General features: G+C 35.7%; 2 protein-coding genes across 2 annotated transcripts; both read left to right on the forward strand.

Moving 5' to 3' along the window:
• Positions 1 to 8,279: 8,279 nt before the first annotated feature.
• On the forward strand, positions 8,280 to 10,787 carry LOC110920350. Its single transcript, XM_022164563.1, has 2 exons — positions 8,280 to 9,275; positions 9,522 to 10,787. Exons 1-2 carry the CDS (start codon positions 8,280 to 8,282, stop codon positions 10,785 to 10,787), a joined length of 2,262 nt encoding a protein of 753 aa, XP_022020255.1.
• A 9,556-nt stretch (positions 10,788 to 20,343) lies between these two features.
• Positions 20,344 to 23,386, forward strand: LOC110915367 (peroxidase 72-like). The gene is made up of 4 exons (XM_022160046.2): positions 20,344 to 20,595; positions 21,587 to 21,778; positions 21,860 to 22,025; positions 22,763 to 23,386. Exons 1-4 carry the CDS (start codon positions 20,386 to 20,388, stop codon positions 23,173 to 23,175), a joined length of 981 nt encoding a protein of 326 aa, XP_022015738.1. The 5' UTR covers positions 20,344 to 20,385; the 3' UTR covers positions 23,176 to 23,386.
• Positions 23,387 to 24,723: the final 1,337 nt, after the last annotated feature.

The raw sequence follows: 24,723 nt of genomic DNA on the forward strand, positions 1-24,723 counted from the left end.
ATATAGATGTTCCGAATGAAATTGCTAATTGTAGAATCATGGAGCATTAGCATGTGAAAATACATGTATGTGAATGTATATATATGTATTGTTTAGAGGATCACATAAACTGTACCTGTCGTACAATACAAGTATGAGATACGCAAGATATTATTATTATTATGACCTACCATATTTAGATGAATACATGTTCAAAGGTTTGAAGTGTGTAAACAAGACAGTTGACTTTCTGAAGGTCAACAGTATAGGGATATCATGAGATGACCATTAGACACAATCGTTTAAGTAAAGAGTTAATGTGTTACATACTAGGTGAATTACGTGTTATGACGGATGATAGTTAGTTGTATGGAATTGAAATGAGATAACTATTAATGAACGACTCACTTATACAAAATTCTACTAACGAAAGTCGATTAACGTATGAATAGAAAGAAAGTGAACAGTCATATATATGCTCACATAAACTAATGATATTATGAAAGTACTGATATGTAAGGATGGGAATCCGTCAATTTACTTGAGCATGGATGGCAAAAAGGGTTAAGAGGAAGTAATAAAGTAAGCATGAACATGGACGCTATAGGAAGGTGAAATTGCAATCGCTTCGAATGTATTTGCATAAAGATGTATGAGTGTTAGAATAATTGAAATTAAGTGGAACGTATAAATAAATGAGAACTTGGTAATGTTAATGAAAGGTATGGAAAGGATAATAGTTCAGATGTTAGCTAAAGGCGCTTTGTAAGTGTGTTCGAATTGAAAATAAGAACAACCCGTACTACAATACTTATATACAAAAGTACTGGGCGGTGGTTGACCTTAAAAGGTTATATTGTAGAAGTCAGTGAATAATAATCACTTACAAATACTGGAAGTATTACGTAAGAATTACAACGTGTAAAGTAGAATACTCATTAGTAAAAGACATGTTAGAGAACGTAGGTGAATTAACACCTATTACGGTGAACAAACAAATGGAAATTGTATATTAAGCAATGGACATGTATTGACCGAAGCTCGAGAAAAACATGAGAATCACCTCACTTATGTCCGGTCAAGCTAGCAAAAGGGGTCTAATGATTCTTAAAGGAACGGATCAATATAAGAAAGAAAGAAGGATAAGAATGAAAAGTTGAATCCGTAAGCAATCACGGATCAAACCAGTAAGAATGAAGGGTAATGAATTAAAAGTTCGAATCCGTAAATGAAGATGGATTAAACGAATAAGAATAGAAACTAGAAACGAAACTCAAATGAGTCATACGGGTCAAATGGCGATCACCATTTGAACCCGGTATTTAATGTTCGATTTGTCAAGTTTATTACTTATAGGTGAGCATAATGTATGGGCATGCATTGTCACAGTTTGGGAAGTACTAACCGTCGCAAAGTATGAATGACGAGTCAGGGGTTCTGACTCACGCCAGATAGGTATAAAAAGATTATATTTTTAATAGAAGCATAGGGCTCGACTAGAGAATGGTGTGTCAGAATAGGATAACTGATACCCATATGTGAGAATGTATTTACAATTAGACTTCCGAAAGGTCAAACGAAATAAATGAAGTACTTGCAAGTATGCAAGTATAAAGTGCGAACGTGTACCTCGATACGACCACAATAAGTAAGGGGTGTTAGGCTGACCTTGAAAGGTCAAACTGCGAAAGTTGGTAAAATGACCTATAAATATGAAGGAATTCTTAGAGAGGTGATAGTAGTAAAGCTAGTGGAAGGATGCTCACGAGTGAGAGCATATTTCATGAATGGATGAGACCAACTCTGGTACGGAAGATACATATAAAGAAGTGGATCGATCCGGCTCACGGATAACTAATTTATGCAATAGAGTCGAGGTTAGTATAATAAGTAGTTCATGCAAAGAGCTAATAATAAAGTGTTGCGAAGGATTAAATTTGAGGCTAAACTCAAAAGGTTTAATTAGTTCAAGTAACAGTAGTAACCATAGAACGATACCTTATGCTCATAATAAGCATGAAAAAGTAATTAGGAAGATGGTAGTTTTGTTTTAATACTACTAAGTCATTAAATGTTTATAGTATGCGTATAATGATATGCTAAGCCCTCATATGAATAAGAAAGTAATTAGAAGAATGTTAGTAATGGGATGATAGGGTTTCCTTATGGTTACAATAATGAATTATATTGTGTATGATACGTAAGTGGAATGAAAAAAATCAAATTATTTTTGTTAGCAAATTTATGAATATGTTATGTTGAGTTAGAAAGATAGAAACGAGCCGTAAACATAGGCGTGTACGACCAATAGTATACACTTGAAATAAATTTCAATGAACGAACCGCTAATAATGATGTACGCTAGGAACTAGCATTATAAGGTGAAAACGACACTAATAAGAGCTTTGGATCAGATTCTGACTTATATGCGATTATGAAAGTAATTTACTTAATTTAAGAACGGAGGGACAATGCGTACAAATATGTGTGCATAAATGAAACTTTTTGCCAAGATCCCGAATGTATCTAGGTCGTAGTAAGCATCGTGAATGAATAGATGAAAAAGTAATGGTAGAATTGGTCTAGTTGGAATGAGAAAGGTTTCGGGGACGAAACCTCTTTTAAGGGGGGTAGACTTGTAACACCCCAAATCTCGTTTGACATAATGAAATAGTCTAAATGGGAAGTGTTAATAATAAAGAATGGTGAAATATAAATTCTTACCATTTCGAAAGTTTTACAAGTAATAATAAATTAGAACTCCTTATGTAAATAAAAGGAATCAAGTTAGTATGAGAAATAACCATTTGGACACACTTTAATAGTTAAGGGACTAAAAGTGAAAATGTGTAATTAGATTTTGATAAAAAAAAAAGGGGCAAGAACTTGTTTCCTGGCTGGTACGTTCGAACGAGAGAGAGAGAGACCAAGGGAACCCTAGTTCTCCAAAATTCCACAAAATTGAAGGAGTAAAAGTCTGAATTTTCGATGCATGAGTTAGAAATCATGACCCTTTAAGTGTTACAAGTATCAAGTAAGTCGAATTTCATGTTTTAATGCTAGTTGATGAATTGTGTTATGTGAAATCATTGATTTTTATGTGAAATTTGATGTGAATACATGATGTAATAGCATATGGGAGTCGAAATTATGCTTGAAATTGTAAGCATTAATGATTTGAAATAAAAACCCATTTGCATATCATAGGATGATTAGATATTGTGAAACCCTATATTCAAACTAGCATGGTGTTAATGATTTAGGCAATGTGTTGATGAAATATTGATAAGTAATTGTTGTTAAAACTATGTGTTCATAGTTAGGATGGCAAGATATGGAATTATGGATGTTTATGTTAATCAATGAGTGACCTATGGAAATTGTGCTTAAGATGCTTGTACATTATGCTAAACTTGTGATACGCACACAATGTGTTTGATGAAATGCCTAAGTGAGTTTAGTTATGGCTTTTACATGAATACTTGTTAAGTCGATGCAACTTCTTTATGATAATGGCGTATGTGATTAGTAGACACCATAATGTACTATAAGGATTGTGAAAGTAATGTTTTTGAAAGCTAAAGTATGGGATTATGACATATAGGCACGAAAAAGGAAGAAGGCGCAAGTCACTCGAAGGCACAAGTATCTCAAGATCGCGGTAAGTTCTTTTGAACTTTAATTACTCTACTAGTAGATTTATGAATGATATTGAATGTTATTATTTGATAATACGATTCGTGCAATTCCGTTATGGATAAAGATTGGTTAGATGTAAGAGTTTATGTCAAAAAAAAGGTTTTAGAAGTTATGTTGTAGTGGATGCGAAATAGCAAATCCCTTGCGGATTTGGTTATGCTAACAAAGGGTATGATAAGCTATGCAAGTCGACCGGTTCAAGTTGAACAAGTCGAGTAAGGATAAGGTACCATCCGTTTTGAACGGGTGGTCGTGAATGCAATAACGAATGTATGGAGTTCAATCCGTTATACGGGTAGAACAAAAGATTTATGTTGAAAGCAATTAACCCGATGTTACCGGGTCGTAAGTGGTATGCTTGAATCTCATTATGAGAGTATATGCCGTTACCCAATTAATTGGGTAGTTGAATGCGTAAAAGAAATGAAAGTATGTAAGTGAATGGAACTAAAATGTTAGTATTGTAAGCGAAATAGATTTTTATGACTAACTTTATAAAGCTTGTTGTTGAATGTAGGTAATCCTCGATTTAGGCGACTTGGAGAAACGGAGCGAGCACATGTTCATGATATGTCATACCAAGCGCTTCCGCTAGTTGCACTAATGTTTTGGGTCAAGGTTTTTATTTTGTACAACTTGTTAGTAGACATATACTTTAAAGCTTGATGTCTATGTTTTTAGTCGTGTCACGTCGAACAAGTCGTAGAATGGTATTTGTCTTTCTTATGTTTAAAACAGGGGTATATCCGCTTTACGGACGGGCCATGCCCAATTTTTGTCAAAGGTATGCATTAATGTTATTATTTTGAAGTCCTCCAATTACCCTTGTAAGTTAATTTATTAAGACGAAAAAGCGGTCGTTACACCATTCTCGATATGGACGATTCTGTGTTAACAGAGTGTGAACCATGGAAGCCTTGGCTTCCAATCTAGTTCCGCCGCCTCACTTGAACTTGCAAACGAACACCCAAACAGTCTCCTAGACCTAGAATGAGTAAACCCCGTCCAGCCTCCAACACTTGGTTCGTACCTTCTATGTTGAGACGACACACCTAGGTTGTCCTTGTTCAGCTGTTTGGCGTTTACATCCTGTCATTTACTTTCTGTTATTCATGACCAACTGGTTTGTTAACTAAGTTAACGAATTTGAGCTTTGGTGAAACATATAATGAGGCTATTACCTCCACACATGACTTTTGTGAACTACATGACATTTTGGACTACTACTATACTATATAATGTAATGTATAACATAATCGGACTCACAACGTAACCAACTGATGGTTAAAAAGTTCAAGACAAAGTTCTGTTCCCACCAACAGACCCCATTCGCGCGAAGGGTACCTTCTGTTCGTGCGAACCGTCCCTTCGCCTGAACGGAGTTGTGACGTTTCGTTTTTCGTTTATTTCAGTTCTACGTTCCTCGTTACTGATTCTAACGGGCAAATCAGGACCCGTGAAATCACAGTAATTTAGCGTCGTAACGAGTGCCTAAATGAAACATAATTTCCGTTTAATCATACTTTATACTTATATACTTGTGTGCTTTATATTCCAAATTCGAATCCTCTGTCCCACTCCATAAACTCCGTATGACCATACACCTTCGTTTCCCCATTCTCAACAACTCATCAATTCACGGATAATCAGAAAGCTTTGCAAAATTGTGAGTATACTCGAACACCCTTTTTACGTTTTACACTTTTGGGTGCAATATGTTTACTTATCAAACCTCACAATCACTTATACTTTACGCAATCACACAAACAATCTAATCATACATGCTTAAATACGTTTTACTTGATTTGTATTCTCTAGATTATTCTTATGTGATTTACTTGTCATTAACTTCGTACGAGCCTCCCCTTAACATGTATAGCGCTATAGGAGTAACGCACCACCCGTAGTCTTGTGGTAATGTTAAGTCTTCAAAACAGAACGGTCCTATTGTTGCTACAATAGGATTACGCTAGCGGTAATCAAAGGGTTGACATGTTTAGTTGCATGTCAGGTTTACATTAATCTAGTTAACTATTTTGCCATTTAGATTCGTTTAAACATTTTTATTATCCTTACGCTATTATTAAACTTGTATACTCGCCAATACATTGTGTATTGAACTATAGTTTAATATGTATTGTAGGATTTGATGATGATGATGATGATGATGCACGGAATCTAGTAGCATGCCTAGAAACGCACTTTAAACTTTAATACTTGTATCGTATTTTGTTTTAAACTTGTCATTCTTTTTCGAACAATGTACTTGATGTTAGCAATGAAATGATTTTTTTTTATTAAATACTTGTCACATTTAGTGTTATGAAGTCTCTTGCAATCTCGTTTTCGTCTCACTTCGATGTTTCCGTCATCGGTTGGGGTGTGACAATATACTGACTTTTAGTTTTGTTAAAACAAAATTACACATTGACCCTCCTAATTTGATGTCTTTTCCAATTTAATCCAAACTTTTTTTTTCTATTTAACACACCTATTAACTAAGTTATTTAAAACACATTTGGGTTTTGGGGCGTTACAATTTAATCATCCCAATCCCTCTAATAGACAGACTGTTTCCGGATTATCTAGTTTCACCACCAAAGGATTTTTTTTATCTTATGAAAGTGACTAAGAATACCCACGATCTGGTTTTGAAACTTAATATTAACATACTAGACATCGTTCCAACAACCTTGTTCTGTTCCGCTAACAATGTATTCATCCGTATAATCATCACTTTCCCGCACTCGCCTTGTTCAAGTGTCGATGGCCTCTCAGATCAGTAAGATCGTCTCATCTCTTTCTTTCACATTGCAACACTGTATTATATGCCCTAGTTCTCCACAATAGTAGCATATTCTATGATCTTGACTCCTATGTAACTCTCTATTTCCCGTCATATTTACCGAACTGTTTTGCAGAAGATTGAGTTGTGGTGTATTAGATGTTTGAACCTTGCCCTGATACCAAATGATGGCCCACAACTTGAATCAAAACAATACAATACATATTGAATATGAAACTTGTGGTGATGATCGATAAGATTACAGAGAATGTGTGGATTATACAAGCAATATGAATCATCTTGGTTATTTGTTATTGCAACCGAAACACATATATATACATTTGAGTCTTGACTGTTATTCAATACAGTCATATGGCGGCAAACATCAACTCCCAATGGAGTTAATAACCACCAACGATAAACCGCATATCCGGTCATAGTCACAATATTATTTAACATAACATAGATTCTGGGTCTAATAAAATTATAATCTAATAAAATGTACCACCCTTGGTCGCTCAAGTTAGCATATCCGTAATAGATCTAAACTTGTATCTATGTATGTATAATATATGAGTATATTGAAAGATAAAGATAACATTAAAAACATACATCTTAAAAGTCACGGGCGTAGTTATAACTTAAAAGTAATATGATAATTATAATATGTGTAAGGACTAAATACAAATGGGTCTTAACATACTAAATATGAGAAGTAAAGAAAGAATTTATTTTTTTCCAGCACAATGTTTAGTCGTAAAATGTAAAAAAAAGATCTTATATTTGTTGTAGAAGTGCATGTGATTGAGGGAACATTGACCATGCATTATTGCTATTTAATTCAAGTCTTTGCACCAAATCTGTAAATAACTTGACTCCCAACAAACTTCTATCACAACAAATTTCTGTAAGAATCTGAATTTGACTCTAAGAAGTAGATAATAACACCATTTGAGTATGCCAAGCCCAAGTCTGCCCCATATAGAAAGGTTAAATAGACACAATAATAGCAGAAAAAAAGGAGCCGGTAACTAACTGTTGATGTGGTTGACCTAATTCTAAAACACATATTTTTGTTGCATAGTTATCCAACAATATTCCTATTATAATTTGAGAAAATTACCATTTTAGCCAAGAAAATAGTCAACTTACCATTTCAGCCAAGTCATGAGTCTTTGGAAAGACCATCTCTATTCCCAATGCGGCTGATGCCTCTTTTTCTTGATTTTTTCTGTCAGCCAATCATCCATCGACACGTGTAACAGTAATGATTACTTCCAGAGTGACTCAGCCAGACTCATCCAAAGCCTCTAACTAGAGGCAAGCCGGATGGCTTGCGTCTGGCTCAAGAGGTAACACATTATTTTATGCGTCCGTCCCGGACCCGTCGGATGAGTTTGTAACGCAACAAAAAGTCAGGTCCGAGACGCATCACTTGAGTCGGCCGACGCAAGGCAGGCGTTTGGGTCAGAGCAATCACATCAGTCACATCACAGTCGCTGTCAAAAATTTTGTGGAGGATCTTGAGTGATTTGCGACGCTTGCCATGCGTCGCAAACGCATCAGCTTAACTACTTGCGACGGACTCATACCTCCTCACATCCTGTCGCTGTCATACAATCATTAAGTATTTGCGACGCTTACTGTGTCGCTAACGCATATCACATCAGTTTATTAAATACAGGTTTTATTAAATACCGGTTCATTAAATACCGGTTACTTAAAGTTTTACTCATCTTAAAGTTTTACTTACTCATCTTAAAGTTTTACTACTGAGTGAATTTTACTCTACTTTGAACTGTTACTTTCGTGTATTATGGCGGTTAGATTTGTGGTTTACACCGGTGGCAAGTGGGAATTCGTTGACGGTAGGCGTGAGTACGTAATGCAAGCTGATTCTCTTATACGTGGGTTTGAAACTAATTTTGACAAAATTTCGTATGATAACTTTTTTAAAAATGTGTGCGACTTTTGTGGTTTTCGAAATATCACACGGTTATCCTACAAGATGTCTGATTATTCTGAACCTATAGATATTATAGATGATTCAGATCTTTTATTTTTTTTCAAACTGTGGGAAAATAATCCTACAGAACTTTTTAAACTATACGTGGTGCAAGAAGTTGGTGTGGGTTCTTCTTCTTGTTCTCCTACGTTTGAATATAAATGCCCCGATTTAAATGATTGTGTTTTTTCAAAGGATGATTTTAAGGCCAACGATAAACTAGAATTTATTGATAATAAAGATAAATGTCGATTTTATGAAGGTTACACCTTTCGTAACAAGCAGGAAATGAAAATCGAACTAGGAAAGATGTGCTTATCCGAATCTTTTTCGTATAAAGTAGACAGGTCATCAAAGACTCGTTATGAAGTATCATGTGTTGTTGAAAATTGTGAGTGGAGTTTCAAATCCGCTAGTCGGCAATCTTGTGATGTTTTCTACGTTAAATCTTTTAACAACAAACATACGTGTTCTAAGACGCAGACACATCCACACATGCGTCAGGCTAACCCAATGGTTGTGGGTAGCATGTTAAAAGAACAATTTCAAAATTCTGGTCGAATTTACCGTTGCCCAGAAATAGTCAAAGATCTTAGAATTAAAGAAGGAGTCAATATAACTTATATGCAAGCGTGGCGAGGAAAAAACAATGCATTACAACTTTTGCATGGAAATTCAGCAAGTTCTTTTGCTGAACTTCCAATTTACTGCTACAATTTGGAGAAGGCTAATCCAGGAACAGTGACGCACATATTGACTGATTCGGAGGATCGTTTTGAAATGGTATTTGTCGCCCTAGGTGCCGCGGTAAGTGACGCCTTAAATTTTCTAGTAATAACCTAACTAAAATGTTAATTTATTCTATGTTACAAAACTGTTAACGTTAATAAAATGTTAATTTATTCTATGTTACAAAACTGTTAACGTTAATAAAATGTTAATTTTCATCTATCTAACAATTTGTTAATGTTAATATTTATTCATGTTTATTTTCATCTATCTTATAAAATGTTAATTTTTATCTATCTAACAAATTGTTAATGTTAATGTTAGATTCGTGCCTTTGTAAGAACCTTAAGACCGGTCATTATCATAGACGCGGCCCATTTGAAAGGCGAGTTTAAAGGAACATTGTTTTTGGCTGTGGGCATGGACGGAAACAATCAGATTTTGCCTGTTGGTTACGGGATTGGTAAATCTGAAGACGGTAATTCGTGGACTTGGTTCCTTTCAAAACTTAAAGATTGTATTGGCGATCATCCAGAGTTGGCAATCATTTCTGACCGAGCACCTTCTATACAATTAGCCGTAAGGGCCGTGTTTCCACAAGCGTTTCACGGGTTGTGTTGTCGTCATTTAATGGTTAACCTTAAATTACCCAAAAAAAAAAAAAAGGAAAACGAGTCTCTATGGTGGCAGACTTGCAAATCTTACCGGCTTTCCGATTTTGAGGAATCTTTCAACGCGTTATGTGCCGCAGTTCCGAGACTAAGGAACACTCTTACGACAATTGGGTTTGAGAAGTGGTCAAGAGCACATTGTCCTGTTAAAAGATACCATTATATGACTTCTAATAGTGCCGAGTCGATGAACGCTCTATCAAAACATTCCCGAAAATTGCCGGTGACGCAACTTATTGAATTTTTCCGGCAATCTGTTCAAAAATGGTTTTATGATCGTCGCAACCAGGGAATCCATGGTGAACACTTACTAACAGAGTGGGCTGTAAATAAGATCCAACACAAAATTGAAAACTCTAGGACTTGGACGGTCACCGGCGTTCGTGTTAACAGTTTTGAAGTTGAAGATGGTAAAAAAAGAGGGTTCGTTGATTTAGCTAACGGCACATGCACTTGTCGGGTATGGCAATTATCTGGTTTGCCATGTGGTCACGTTATTGCTGTATCAAGATTTTTAGGTGAAAGTGACTGTGGTCATTATTCTATGTCATGTTACAGTAACGAAGTTTATAAAGCAACGTATGCAGAAGAGATAAATCCTCTCCCGCATAAATCTGAGTGGGAAAAACCGGACGGTTTATTAAATCTGCAACCACCGAATATTACCAAACGTCAATCCGGTCGGCCAAAGGAAAACAAGCGAATCCTGTCACGAGGGGAGGAACCCACTCCCATATTCTGTGGCCGGTGCCGAAGTCACGGCCATCACCGGGAAAGTTGTAGACACCCCACATATTCCCAGAGTACCTCCCGGGGCATCTCAACGGCGCATGTACGAAGCGTAGAAGTCGAACCAGAGGATTTCAGGGATTACGTATCGCAACATACAATCCCCACGTACAATTTAGGAGAGGATTAAAACCCCGTAAATGTTATAGCCTATCAGGTTATTAGTTTTAGGGAGTTTTATGTGAAACCGTCTTTATGTGAAATGCACAATTACTGTTATCATGCGTTTTATATTTTTATGTCCATATTTTTAACAAAAACAAATTAAACATTTAAAGGATGCATTTAGTTTCTAAAACTAAATTAAACAGTTAAAGTATATTTTTAAAGGATGCATATTTTATCAATTCTATTACTGTTAAAAAAAAAGGCATAACAATCTAATTTTAAAGATACTAAATTACAAGGACTAACAGTTAAAAGATAATAGTTCCATCCGATCAGAGATTAACCAAGCATGGTAGTAAAAAAAAAGGCCTAACAATCTACTTCCAATGAGCATCATCACAAGACCATTCTGAGTCGGAAGAATGCTCCCCCGGGTAGAAATCATGGCACACATCATCACAAGACCAATCTGGTTGATGGAGGTCATTCCAAAAAGATTCCAACACCTCTGGGTCGTAGTCCAACTCTGGATCTGGAAGAGACGCCTCAAACTCTTGTTTCAACACTTCAATCACCGCGTCATGGTCATCAAACCAATCCTGCACCAGATACCGCACTATGTCTAACTCATTGTCTGCCACTTCCTCAACAAATTGGTTTTTCTACACATCGGACATCATGAAAGATTAATATAAACTAGAGATAGCTTCTTCAAATTTTAATTTAATTTAAAATTAAAATTCATTATCAAATTTTATTTAAAAATACATATAAACTACAACAATCATCAACCAACTAAACAATAAACACATCTTTAAAAACATTGCCTCCTTAGCTTTCTTAATCGCGAAATCATCCTTGCTTTCCATGCTTCTTAGAAGTACCGGTATTACCTTGTCACAACCGTTGCACGAGGACGAAGGTGCAGATGAAGAGGAAGGTGTATCGGCCCACCTAATAAAACCACATTCTTGCTTCTGTTAAAAAAAAGAGCCATTATGAAATACCCATAAAATCCGGCATAAGAACATATAAAATCCGGCATAAGAGGCATTACAAAAGTGACTTACACAGCATAAGAACTTTCGATTTGGATTAGCCTCCGTCCTTGAAAGCTTGTAGCAGGTTGCCGCTCCACACGAACATATGAAATTAGAAGGTTCCACGAACGACATCGATTTGTTGGATGAGGAAGAAGCTGATTTTTGAGACATTTATTCGGTTGGTTTAAACAGTTTTGGGAAAGAAGCTCGGTTGGTGGTAGCAGGTTTTGGGAGGAATGCATACATATATAGGTGATGACAAAATACATGACCTGTTTCACAAAACAAGGTACCGGCCCACAAACAAGGTACTGGCCCACAAACAAAGTACCTGTTTCATTAAAACAAACAAAATACCTGTTTCATTAAAACATGGTACCGGCCCACAAACAAAATACATGACCGGCCCACCATCAAAAAACTTGACCAGCCCACAAACAAATACATTAACCGGCCCTTTCTACCTTTAACAGGAACCGGCCCACCATCAAAATACTAAAAAAAAAACAAAGTAGCATACATATTCAACAAATACACTAACCGGCCCTTTCTACCTTTAACATGACCTGTTCCATAACCCAAAAAATCATCAACATTAACCATCAACGGAAGGCGAGTCGTTTTGCATTTTGTTGCTAGTGGACACGATATCAAAATTTTCTGGTAAGAGACTTTCGTAGAATAACACCGTTAGCCTTTGCCTCATTTGCTTCGCAACCACAGCCGTGTCTTCGTCTTGAAATATTGGTTGTTTCTTGATTAACCTTTCTTGGAAAATGCAAACCCAAATCCCGCAATCTCCGAGACCGCCTGATTGTTGGGGCACTTTGTCTGGGTAGATCGTTTTGAACGGGAGAGACATCTTCAATGGCTTGTCCGCGTAGTAGCCGTTGATGCGTAGCCATACGTCGAAGGCAACATTCATTTTACAGACAACCTCTGTTCTTCTCATGGCCATACTTGCACACTCCGAAAGACTGCACAAGTTACAATTTTTTTATAGAATTATAAAGCCTGTTGAACTATTGCACAAGTACAAATAAGAGAACTGCTTATTCAAAAACATGTCCAATTACCTGTCATATATCGTAAAGGTTTCATCTCGAAGGTTGAATACCCCTAAAAACCAATGCAATCTTGGAATATTCAACGGTACATAAACCTGTTTCATTCACAAACATAGCGAGACATAAAACATAGCATTAATACGCTTGGATGATTACAATAACAACATAACACTTACCTCGTCGACATCGGCGATTGGAGGCACAGGCTCCAAGGAGCCATCGAAATAACACCTCGCCTTCCGTTTCGACTCACATTCAAATAAGGTCATTTGAAAGTAAGGCGGTAGAATGCTCCACCGGTCGGTTGGTTTCCTCGTCTCATACATCGTAATCATCCAAGCGTATAAATGCTGTTTTTTATGATGATTAAATACTAAGTTTTTTTTTAAACATAAATAACATAAGAAACAAAACATTATCATTCTTACATCATCGGATAACCAACCGTTTCCTTTGTCGCCCATCAAAGACATCCAAAAATCAGGACCAACTTCACCGCCCATCAACGTCCCAAGCCGCCGCAATCTTAAATCTGTTTTGCAAACTTTAGCAAATTCACTTTCATACCAACTCTTGATTTTTTCAAGAGTACTTTCGTTTGCATCTCTTTCGTTTGCATCGGCACTATCTTCCGTTTGCATCTCTTTCTTCGTTTTCTTTTTTTTCTTTGACACCCTCTTCATAACAACATAAGGTGATAGCGTACATGCAGACGGTTTCCATAACCTTTCCGACCGCCGCAATAATGCAATCTCGGCGGCATCATCCTAACAAAATAATTTTTTTAAAAAAAATCACACTCCGTTGGCTTCATCAGCCCAACTTTACCAAAACAATAACATCTTGCTAATTAACAAACAAGTTGGCTTACAGGAGGGTTAGACGGTTGCATTTTGTCTGTTGGCACATGATAAACAGGAGCATCGTTGTCGTTTTCGAACAGGTCGTCTTCCACCTGAATACATAAACTGTAATTAACTATATGATAATTAGCATTAAACCACAACATTACCTTTTCATCGGCATGACCAGAACGGTTTTCACCCGTCATGCTAGTGAGCTGTATAAGATGAAATTCATTATTGACATATATAAACATCAAAAAAACATAAAACAGTTGTAATTGAACCCCTACCAATGATTAATGAACAAATGGGTATCATAACTAGCAGTAAACCACAACATTACCTTTTCATCGTCATCACCAGTACGGTTTTCACCCTTCTGACTAGTGAGCTGCATAAGATGAAAGTAATTATTGACATATTTAAACATCAAAAAAAACATAAAACAGTTGTAATTGAACACCTACATCGGACTTTATTAGCTGACTAAGCCTCGGGTTATTTGCATGAAGCCGATTGTCCAGAATTGATTTAAATTCTTCCACCAAGAATGTCTGTATTTCATCAGGAATTGAATATTGTAATCCCGAAATAGTCACAGATCTTCTTTTCTTTGATTCTTTGGCATCTTTCATGTTGACACCAATAGTGTGTATTGTCTGGAAACTGGGCTGCCTGGTAATCACCGGTTGATTCAATATGCCAACAGCACGTAAATACTGTTCACTATCTCTGTACCATTCACACTGCCTTTCATCGCTAGTGGCGCTTACATCTAGTATTGGACGGTATAAATCATTCTGCAAGTTAAATCAGATAGTATTAATCAAAAGAATATACACCTCAAAAATAGTACAAATATATCGTAATACCGTCTTTGCTGTTTCCAAAATTCGCTCGACAGTTGTAATCGTAAGCCGTGTCCCCGGGCCCCAACTTAGAAATCTAGGAATTCTGGGTGATTTATAAAATTTTTCCATCTGTTTAAATTCTGGGAAAATTTCTAAAATCCACATCTGCACATATAAACGATAATCATTAACCAGTACGTGACGAGAGGATTGTTTATCCAACACAGAAATCATTACCTTGAATGGCCAAACGCATCCAGGCAAATTGAAACCTGCGTTACCGGGTACGTGACGTCGAGTCATATCGTAGACATGTGAATAGGTGCTCTCCCAAAGATAACTGCCCCACGGGAAATGGTTCCATGCTTCTAAGTCATCAACAAGATTCATCAACTTCATATCTATGGTTTCGTGACTTTGAGTGCCTTTAAAAGCTAACCCTACTATCATCAAAAGGCAGATACGGAGACAATCATCCTCCGAAAAGTTTGACCAGTCTGAAGTGAAAATCTCGTTCAAGTCGCGTTGTTTAACCACCCTTTTCCCTGGAAATATCCTAGATTTGAAAGAATTGGCTGACTCGTTGAATATGACATTTGGGTACTCCCCAAATCTTAACCCGGTGATAACACAAAACTGTAAGGGGGTGAACAAGACTGAATCATTGCCGAACATGTAACATATTCCATGACTAGGGTTTTCAGTGAAAGCCTGATGTCGGGCAACACAGAACAACAATGGGCTTTCACAAATCACAGACTCAATATCCAAATAGTGCCCGAAGACACTATCCCTCAACCTAAGTTGTATCCTTGCAGTGACTGTTTTCTTGATCCTATCGATGATTGTCCAAACAGCTCTAACTCTAATTCTAGGATTCTTAACCTAAACAATCATAATGAAATGCAGAAAAATTATAAAGGCAAGATTATAACCAAAATAATAATAAATCTATAAGAACACATGGTTTGCTTACCGGTTTGGCGGAAGGAGCGGCATTGTCCACGAATGCAGTGGCAGAATGCATGAGCTCATCTGCATTGTTGATGGGTGGTAAAGGGAAATCATCCCAACAATTCCAGTCCATTGTGGTCCCCGAGAGAGAAACGATGGCGGTTTGACGGGTCGGGTCGGATCGTCTTCAACAAACTTACATCGGTTCGGGTCACACCTCTTCGGGTCAGAATCCCTAATCGTGTAGATGAGCACTAAATGGAACCAGGGTATGACGGATCAGAGTAAGAAAGGTGGGATCTTCTTCAAAAGAATGACTGATCTGAATTTGAACGGCCGGATCTCCGACACACCACCGCCGGATAGAACTTGAAGGGTCGGATCTCCGTCAAGAGGTGGGAACCAGTAACCCGATTGTGATGCGTCCACGTGAGCACTGAACGTTGACTTTGAATATTTAAGAGTTTGCACGTGTTTTGATGAGTTTGGGACGCATCGAATGAGTTTGCACATGGTTTGATGAGTTTGAAACCTATCTAATGAGTTTGGAACCTATCTAATGAGTTTGCCACAATTTCTTATGCGTCTCTACAGTAAAAGTACTATTGTTTTTGTTTTGGCAAAAGTTTTATATAAATCGCCATATTAATGATAAAAAAAATAACGTACACTAAAAAATTCATCACATTTGCAAAGATTTTTAGAAAGAAATTATTTATTTATGTCGAATCGGAGAGGAAAAGATTTAGCGAGTGACGAATACTGCTCTCAACCCGCTAAAAAGGCATCAAGTTGGATACTAAGTCGATGGAGAAGGCCGGCAAATGCAGACGAAAGCGGGAAATCTACTAAGGAAATTGAAAATCGACGTGATATTGATGAAGGTGACTATGTACATAATAGACATAGCTTACACCAGCACAACAGAGGTAGGTGGGCGATACCAGACGACGAAAACGAGAATTGGTCTAAAGATGTGGTAGAATTCTATCGTAGCGGAGACGCTCCGTTTTGTTATTCGGCGGTTTTTACTAGATACGTTCAGCTCGACAAAAACTTTTGGGGAACTTTGTTGGGATTTCGTTCTAACGGCAACCTCAACGAAACAGTAAAATATATAAACTACTATGTTAAAAAAATTGTTTTTATTAAATGCATCTGTAACTAAATTAAACTTTTTTTTACAGCATATTGAAGGCTGGGTTGGTAGACTGATGTCTTGGAGAACTAGAAAAATTTTGAAAGACCCTATGTTAAATCTTCGTTGGACAATTCTACCACCAAAGTTTTATGAGTGTTTATTGGACTCCGTTCCAAAAAACGTGGCAACTTATTGCAATGGTAAGTTCAAGCCGTACCCATCCTTTTTTGACGTTGATTACGTTTTTTTTCCTATACCGCTAGAAAATAAGGAATGGCTAATGCTACGACTCGACCTGGCGACCCAACAACTGTTAATGTATCCCTGTGCAGACATTTGCGAAGGCGAGAAATACCGACAAGTTGTCATTCCCAAGCTTACAAAAATTGCGGTATATCTAGGAGCAGTATTGGTTGACATGCAATACTGGAAAAAATCAGGAAAACAGGAAAAAATAATGTCATTTGAGATGAATGACGACTACGTCGTGTCTCGCAGCTCCCTGTTTGGTAACGAAGCAGTTTATCTATGTATGATAATGGAACATCTGCTCACGGATAAACCGATCAGTCTCACTAGTGATATGAAGGAAAAATTTATGACATATAGAAGGTTTATGGCAGATAAATTGTATTTTTGGCGTTGCTTACCGCGTCCAAATATTGTTTAATGTGAAATTTGTTTCGACGAACGTTTGTTTAACTATAAATCTAAGTACTTTTTAATGTTGTTTTGTTTTATTTCGCCGAACGTTTGTATTTTTTTAACGCTTACAACGTTACAATAAACGTTTATTATCAACGTTTATTATCAAGGTGACCGTTCAAAGTAAAGTTAGTAAAACTTTAAGATAAACCGGCATACTTAAAAAAAAAATTAACTTGCATTCGTTAGCGACGGATGGATAGCGTCGCAAAAAAATTAACTTGCATTCAAGATCTTATATTATTTGTGACAGCAAAGCTGATGCGTTTGCGACGCATGGCAAGCGTCGCAAATCACTCAAGATCCTCCACGAAATTTTTGACAGCGACTGTGATGTGACTGATGTGACTGATGTGATTGCTCTAACCCAAACGCCTGCCTTGCGTCGGCCGACTCAAGTGATGCGTCTCGGACCTGACTTTTTGTTGCGTTACAAACTCATCCGACGGGTCTTGAACGGACGCATAAAATAATGTGTTACCTCTTGAGCCAGACGCAAGCCATCCGGCTTGCCTCTATTTAAAGGCTTTGGATGAGTCTGGCTGAGTCACTCTGGAAGTAATCATTACTGTTACACGTGTCGATGGATGATTGGCTGGCAGAAAAAAGCAAGAAAAAGAGGCATCAGCCGCATTGGGAATAGAGATGGTCTTTCCAAAGACTCATGACTTGGCTGAAATGGTAAATTGACTATTTTCTTGGCTAAAATGGTAATTTTCTCTTATAATTTCATTTATTCCATGATACTTCCATAAATATAGAAATTAAATGTTTTTAACCATATTAGACCAGAAGGTATGGGGGCCGGCTTAGGCCCGGCGTGGCCGGCGCCGCACCCCCACACCGCCCCCCATAGGGACGTCGCGTCCTCTCCGGCTCCCACACGACGTGTACGACTGGCCTCCTCCACATACATACATACATACATACATACATACATACATACATACATACATACATACATACATACATACATACATACATACATACATACATACATACATACATACATACATACATACATACATACATACATACATACATACATACATACATACATACATACATACATACATACATACATACATACATACATACATACATACATACATACATACATACATACATACATACATACATACATACATACATACATACATACATACATACATACATACATACATACATACATACATACATACATACATACATACATACATACATACATACATACATATATATATATATATATATATATTTAGCCACATCCTCCATCCCCTTGCTCCATCCCCTTTAGGCCCATCCTCATTTCCGATGACGTGGCAGCCCATCCTCCATCACCATACCTTCCAGTCTTATATTAAGGCGATATATTAAAATAGTAAAGTAAATAACGAGGACTTTGTATAATGTTATAATACTATTTGGGGTATTATATATACATTAGTTATTGATCACACAAATTTATATACATTGGTTTCCAGTTATAAATAATTATTATGATTTGAACACTCATTCATATATACTTAAAAAGATAACTAACTTAATATACAAATAATTCTATGTATATAATGATTAAAATTAGTAATTTATGGGTGTGTGTTTTCTATGTTAAAAGCTTTATAGCGAGCTAAGATCTATTCAAAGTGAACTTAATATGAATGAAATATTAATACATACGAGTAAGGTGTTTAAATCATAATTTGATATAAAAATTGGGTAACAGTTGTCCTACCATACATCGGTTGGTGAACAAATTTAAAGTGGTTTATAAATAACAAATCAAGATCTTCGGCAAGCTCCCTCCCTTAAGTTTTACTACCACTCATGCATGCATACATACATACATAGGATGCAAATTTACCTTCGAATAACTATAAAAATTCTAACATGTGCATGTTTGCACATAAGAATATCGGACTAAAGATCCTGGGCTTGCTTCTGCAGATAACAATATTAATTAAGCCATCTTAGTACAACTAGTTTGTTTATTACAAGATTAATATGCGTGTCGGGCTTTTTCCGGCTACAAAATGAACAAGTTGGCTCATTTTATTGACAAAAGTATTGGAGTTTAAACAAATATAAAGACATGCTAGTTTACTTGTCATTCGAGTAGAGGTAAGAACTCTTATATTTTTTTTCCGTTTCACGACACTGCTAGAAAAATTGGCATTCGTGACCACCTTCTCAATCATAAACCGACCGCAACATCAATTTGAGACCAAATAAGCGGTGACAAAAACATTGCGCAATCGATTTTAGTGATCGGCCTGGTTCAAAGTCATAAAACTTGTTCACACAAACGTTATTATTGCATTGTTCACATAAAATTATATAACTAACATATGAAAAGTAGGCAGTAAAACTAGTGTATGTTTATATGTATGTATGCATATAAAGAATTAACTTGTTAAACAAACCTTTAAATAAAAAATGTTTCTTTTCTAGTGTCAACGAAATGACAAGTGAGTACTTAGGTCATATTTGTCAACATAGTAGGTAGCCCTACTCCAGTTTCATCACTTCCAACAAAATTCGATTTGAGGTATTGGTTAACGACTCCTATCAATCATCACATGATTGCACCAATTGATATGAATTTTGAATTTGATAATTTTGTTTTTATTTTATTAAATTACTGTAGTGGTTAATGCATGCATGCAAAGTTAACTAATTTCATCCAAATCAATCAAATAAGCCAAACTACACACACAATTTGACATATTTTGCTAACATATAGATTAAAATAATAAATGTACTTTTTATTGTAATAAATTTTTAAAATTGAACACCTAATGTATATGAAGTGTTATAACATGTTAACTGATAAATATACTATCTTCTTTCATATGCAAAATATTTTATATAATATTGTATATAAATTATCAAAGTAACCAACTCTTCTTGTGTCGAGTCTATAAATACTTCCATCCAATTGTTCACTTCCATCACAAAACCACAAGCAGTGCTAGCCTTTCATTAGCCATAGTGAGCTAACCCATCACAATAATATGGCTCGGTCGTCAATCACCATGCTCATGTTTCTGATCATCTCTATCCTGGCTATAGCCAATGGCTCTTACCTCTACCCTCAGTTTTACGACCACTCATGTCCGCAAGCTAAAGACATAGTCCAGTCTGTCGTTGCGAAAGCTGTTGCAAAAGAGGCTCGTATGGCTGCTTCTTTGCTCAGACTCCATTTCCACGATTGTTTTGTCAAGGTTTGTTCTTAATAAGTATCGTCACTACTAAACTCTGCTATTGTTATGGACAAATTAAATATCAACTTGTCACAAGTTTTAGGTGTCACCACTCACCATATATCTACTTACACCGAAAGTTACCCGAATTTTTCCTTTTGGGCTTTAATATTTGTAAAACGAAGTTTAATTAATTCTATGTTTTTAAACATTTAAAAAATATAAATTTTAATAATCTAAATTTGTAATTATATATATATTACTTTAAGATTTTATTATAATGTCTAGGACGCAATATTTTTGCGCTGGTATGACGCAAGCAGAAATCGTGTCATTGTTTTAGTGCACATAAATCTAGATAAATATGAAAGTCAAATGGCTATTTTTGTTAAAGGGAATATGTCACAGAATAGTAACCAAGTTTCAAAAGTGTTTTAATTAGGTCACTCGTATCGTTTTTATCCCATTTAGATAACTTAACATTCAAATCGAGTCATGCCCTTTTTTCTATGTGTCAAGAAAAAAATGAAGAATAAGATGTTGGGGTCGGATTATTTTAATATATGAAATTATATTTATTAAAAATAAAAAACTTTAATTACATTAAAAATTAAAAAAAAAACAAGTTACAATTCACGTTATCATTCAAAGTTAGCATCAAATAAAAGGGAAAAGAGAAACAAAAATCCACATCACCATGGTTACTTATGAAATGGATGAAAAAACCCTTAATTTTAATGAAAAATGAATGTTGAGTGACCTGATTGAAACACTTTTGAAACTTGAGTGACCTAATTGGAACACTTTTAAAACTTGGTTACTATTCTACAAAGTTACCCCTTTGTTAAACGTATTGGTCAAGTGGCTCTATAAATTGGTAAAATATTTATATAAACATGAAAGTCAAATAGCTATTTTTGTGAAACGTATTGATTAAATGGTTCTAAAAGTTAGTAAAATGTTGTTATGGTGATCAGAAACTTACTCTATGTGCATTCAAATAATCATTTAGGGGTGCGATGCTTCGATACTTCTTGACAACAGTGGAAGCATAATCAGCGAGAAGGGGTCCGTCCCAAACCGCAACTCGGCTCGTGGGTTCGAAGTCATTGACCAAATCAAAGCTGCATTGGAGGAGGCGTGCCCTCAAACCGTCTCGTGTGCTGATATTATGGCTCTAGCAGCTAGAGACTCTACCGTTCTGGTATCATATCCTAACACACCCATGGCACATAACTTATTATTTGAACCTTAAATCATGAATGCATGTTTTAAATTTGTGCAGACTGGTGGACCAAGTTGGGAAGTCCCATTAGGCAGAAGGGATTCATTAGGTGCAAGCTTGAGTGGTTCTAACCAAAACATTCCTGCTCCCAACAACACTTTTCAGACCATTCTCACCAAATTCAAGCTTAAGGGTCTTGACATTGTTGATTTTGTAGCACTATCAGGTAAGATTTAAACATGGTTGATTAAAAAAGGCTAATATCTAAAAAAAGAAAATTGGTATTTAATAAACCAACCTTTAACCAGTTGGTAAATAATAATCCAACCTTCAAAATTGGTAAATAATAATCTCACCTATCAACATGTTGGTACTCAATGAACTTTCGTTAATTTTTTTTAACTGAAGTTAGTTTTTATGTTTTATTTATTACACAAACAGTCCCTGTAGTTGTAATTTACTAGTTTTAACTATTTTATGAAACAAAAAAACCACTCGAAAATCCTCCTTTTCCTCGATTTGAGGTTTATAAAATAGTTAAAACTAGTAAATTACAACTACATGGACTGTTTGTGTAATAAATAAAACTTAAAAACTAACTTCAGTTAAAAAAAATTAACGGAAGTTCATTGAGTACCAACATGTTGATAGGTAGGATTATTATATACCAATTCTGTAGGTTGGATTATTATTTACCAACTGGTTAAAGGTTGGTTTATTAAATACCAATTTTCCCTAAAAAAAAGTTAAATAGTGTAACACTTTTAAGTTTTTAAATATTTTAAAACAATTAATAAAGATTGAAAGTTAAGTTTTTAAATATGCATGGTTTTTAATAATAAACTACTTATTTTTTTATTTTTCTTTAATTTTGTCATGTTAATATTCAAGAAAATTTTGAAAAATCTATTATAGTTCAAGAAAAATGATAATCTCTTGGTCTTAAAACATTTCTCTTTGCAGGAAGTCACACTATTGGAAATGCTAGGTGTACCAGTTTCAGGCAAAGGTTATACAACAACACCGGCAACGGGCGGCCCGACTTTTCGCTAGACCAATCATACGCCGCGAAGCTTCGCCAAAACTGTCCAAGATCCGGTGGTGATCAGAACCTGTTTTTCTTGGATCCGGTGTCACCCACAAAATTCGATAACAATTATTACAAGAACTTAATTGCTAAAAAGGGTCTTCTAAGCTCTGATGAAATACTTTTTACTCAAAACCAACAAACAATGGAGTTTGTGAAGCAGTATGCTGCAAATCAAGAGCTTTTCTTCCAGCAGTTTGCAAAGTCTATGGTTAAAATGGGAAACATTGCTCCTTTGACCGGCAAAAGTGGTCAAATCAGAAAGATTTGCAGAAAAATCAATAGTTAAAAAGGAGGGTATCATGCAATCATCAATCATGATCAAAATTTAGAAATTATAATGTTTTGATGTAATATTCTGCTGTTCAATTTGATTTATCTTATTTTGTCCAATTAAAGAACTCTTGTGAAGTTGTTATTGATGTCCTGAAAGTTGTACCATGTCTTGGAACTTTTGGCCATCATGTGGAATGTGAGATATATTATACGCGTTTTTTAAACATTCAAGCTTAATGACCAATTTGGTGTTAGATCTAATAATTAATATGAATAAAGCAATAAATCATCACTATATAATTCTTATGTTGTTCTTAAATAAATTAATATATTATGCTTAAGGTGTAAGGAGTGGTTAAACACTTTGGAGTGGCAAACCAAAAAACCGACCAATCAGAGCGCGTCATGTCAATCAGTCAAAAGTGTTTAAACTTTGGTGAAAATTGTTGGCAATGGTTTAGACACTTGGTGAAGTGGTAAACTAATTAAAAAAAAAGGAAAAACTTGTGATTGGTTGAGATAGGAATGGATCCCACCCACAATGCCCTCTCTCTCTCTCTCTCTCAATCACCTTCCCCGCATCGGTGATCCTCCCCCGATTCTTGAGTTGTTCGGCAACGGCAAAACCTCGGTGGCGGTGTTTGCCGATCGGCAAAAGGGTTTGTCGAGGTTTGCCGCGTCCCACTCCGCACACCCTTAAGAAAATAAATAGATTGAACATTAATCTAGACTAGATAATTATTACTAATATATTGTTTAGGCTGCAGATGGCTGTTGATACGTTTCACGCCGCTCACAAATTAATAGGGGAAGCAATCAGGATTGGGTTTGTCTAGTCCCAAATAAACAAGATGAGTTGTCCCTTGACGGACACCCGCTGACGTCTCTCTGGCGGCTGTAGATGTAACATCTGTCAAAATGGGCTCCCAAAATCCGACCCGTTTGAAAACCTGAATCCTAACCTTTGAAACCTCGGAATTTTTCGCGAAATAAATAACCATAGAAGGAATTATTCTCTAATTTAATCCCATATCGATTTAGCTATTTAATTACTTGTTTAATTTATTAAATTGATATTTCAATTAAAACTATTAATATTGTAATATAAGCCGGTTAGTTCGGTTGAGTTTCAAAGAAGAGTTTGTTAGTCAAGTTAAATCGTTATTAAAGTTGAGGGACTATTTGTGTATTTACTTCAAAGTGTAAAAGAAACTTGGATTCAAAAATAAAATATGAACATCAGGGACTGTTTGTGCAATTAGTTTTAAGTGTAAAACAAACTTTGTTATATTTATATTTGTGATTAGTTTGTTTAGTATTGCCACTTGCTAGTCAACTAACTGTGTTTAAATTACCTAATGGAACACAAATATAAGTAATTATTTTTAGTATAATATTTTAGATGTCTTCTGATCAAATTATAACCTTGTTAAGTTTTATGTAAATTTTCAAATCATATTAATTGTGATAACACAGTTATGAAAACTAAATCATATGTGATGTACATATGCAATAAAATAAAATATATACAAATGATAACTAATAATTATATATATAATTA

This window comes from Helianthus annuus, chromosome 16, assembly GCF_002127325.2.
Source record: "Helianthus annuus cultivar XRQ/B chromosome 16, HanXRQr2.0-SUNRISE, whole genome shotgun sequence".
Lineage (NCBI taxonomy): Eukaryota > Viridiplantae > Streptophyta > Magnoliopsida > Asterales > Asteraceae > Helianthus > Helianthus annuus.

What these genes read in the sequence shown, in the direction of transcription:
- LOC110920350 (XM_022164563.1), top strand. Translation starts at nt 8,280, where the DNA reads ATGGCGGTTAGATTTGTGGTTTACACCGGTGGCAAGTGGGAATTCGTT. An exon ending in TTGTCGCCCTAGGTGCCGCG is followed by an intron (nt 9,276 to 9,521) that starts GTAAGTGACGCC and finishes TGTTAATGTTAG; the next exon opens with ATTCGTGCCTTTGTAAGAAC.
- LOC110915367 (XM_022160046.2), top strand. Translation starts at nt 20,386, where the DNA reads ATGGCTCGGTCGTCAATCACCATGCTCATGTTTCTGATCATCTCTATC. An exon ending in CTAGAGACTCTACCGTTCTG is followed by an intron (nt 21,779 to 21,859) that starts GTATCATATCCT and finishes AAATTTGTGCAG; the next exon opens with ACTGGTGGACCAAGTTGGGA. An exon ending in TGATTTTGTAGCACTATCAG is followed by an intron (nt 22,026 to 22,762) that starts GTAAGATTTAAA and finishes TTCTCTTTGCAG; the next exon opens with GAAGTCACACTATTGGAAAT.